Consider the following 269-nt stretch of genomic DNA (forward strand, 5'->3'; position numbering starts at 1 on the left):
AACCTCATGGCCTGCGTCCTCCAGCCAGCCGCCCAGCAGGGCCTTGACCTCTTCCATCGTGTAAACCCTAAACCCTAAACCCTAAACCCTAAACCCTAAACCCTAGACCCTAAACCCTAAACCCTAGTCCGGATCCCTGCACGTTGAGCCTGAGGTTCTCCCCAGTCTCCCTGGCTGTACCCCTTCTTGTCAGAGCCCCAAACCCTAAACCCTAAACCCTAAACCCTAAACCCTGATATTCACACAGCTCTGGCTCCACCAACCCCACC

At 55.4% G+C, this 269-nt stretch overlaps 1 protein-coding gene across 1 annotated transcript in view; it reads right to left on the minus strand.

Moving 5' to 3' along the window:
• The window catches only part of EMH_0070880 (uncharacterized protein), a gene marked incomplete at both ends in the record, with an annotated part of 4,256 nt that extends 4,248 nt beyond the window's left edge, over nt 1–8 (minus strand). Inside the window, one exon of the mRNA XM_013499028.1 lies at nt 1–8. Within this exon, the coding sequence (XP_013354482.1) occupies nt 1–8 (8 nt within the window).
• Between the last annotated feature and the right edge of the window lie 261 nt (nt 9–269).

Source organism: Eimeria mitis, genomic scaffold (assembly GCF_000499745.2).
Source record: "Eimeria mitis Houghton genomic scaffold, Emh_scaff3926, whole genome shotgun sequence".
NCBI classification, from domain to species: domain Eukaryota; phylum Apicomplexa; class Conoidasida; order Eucoccidiorida; family Eimeriidae; genus Eimeria; species Eimeria mitis.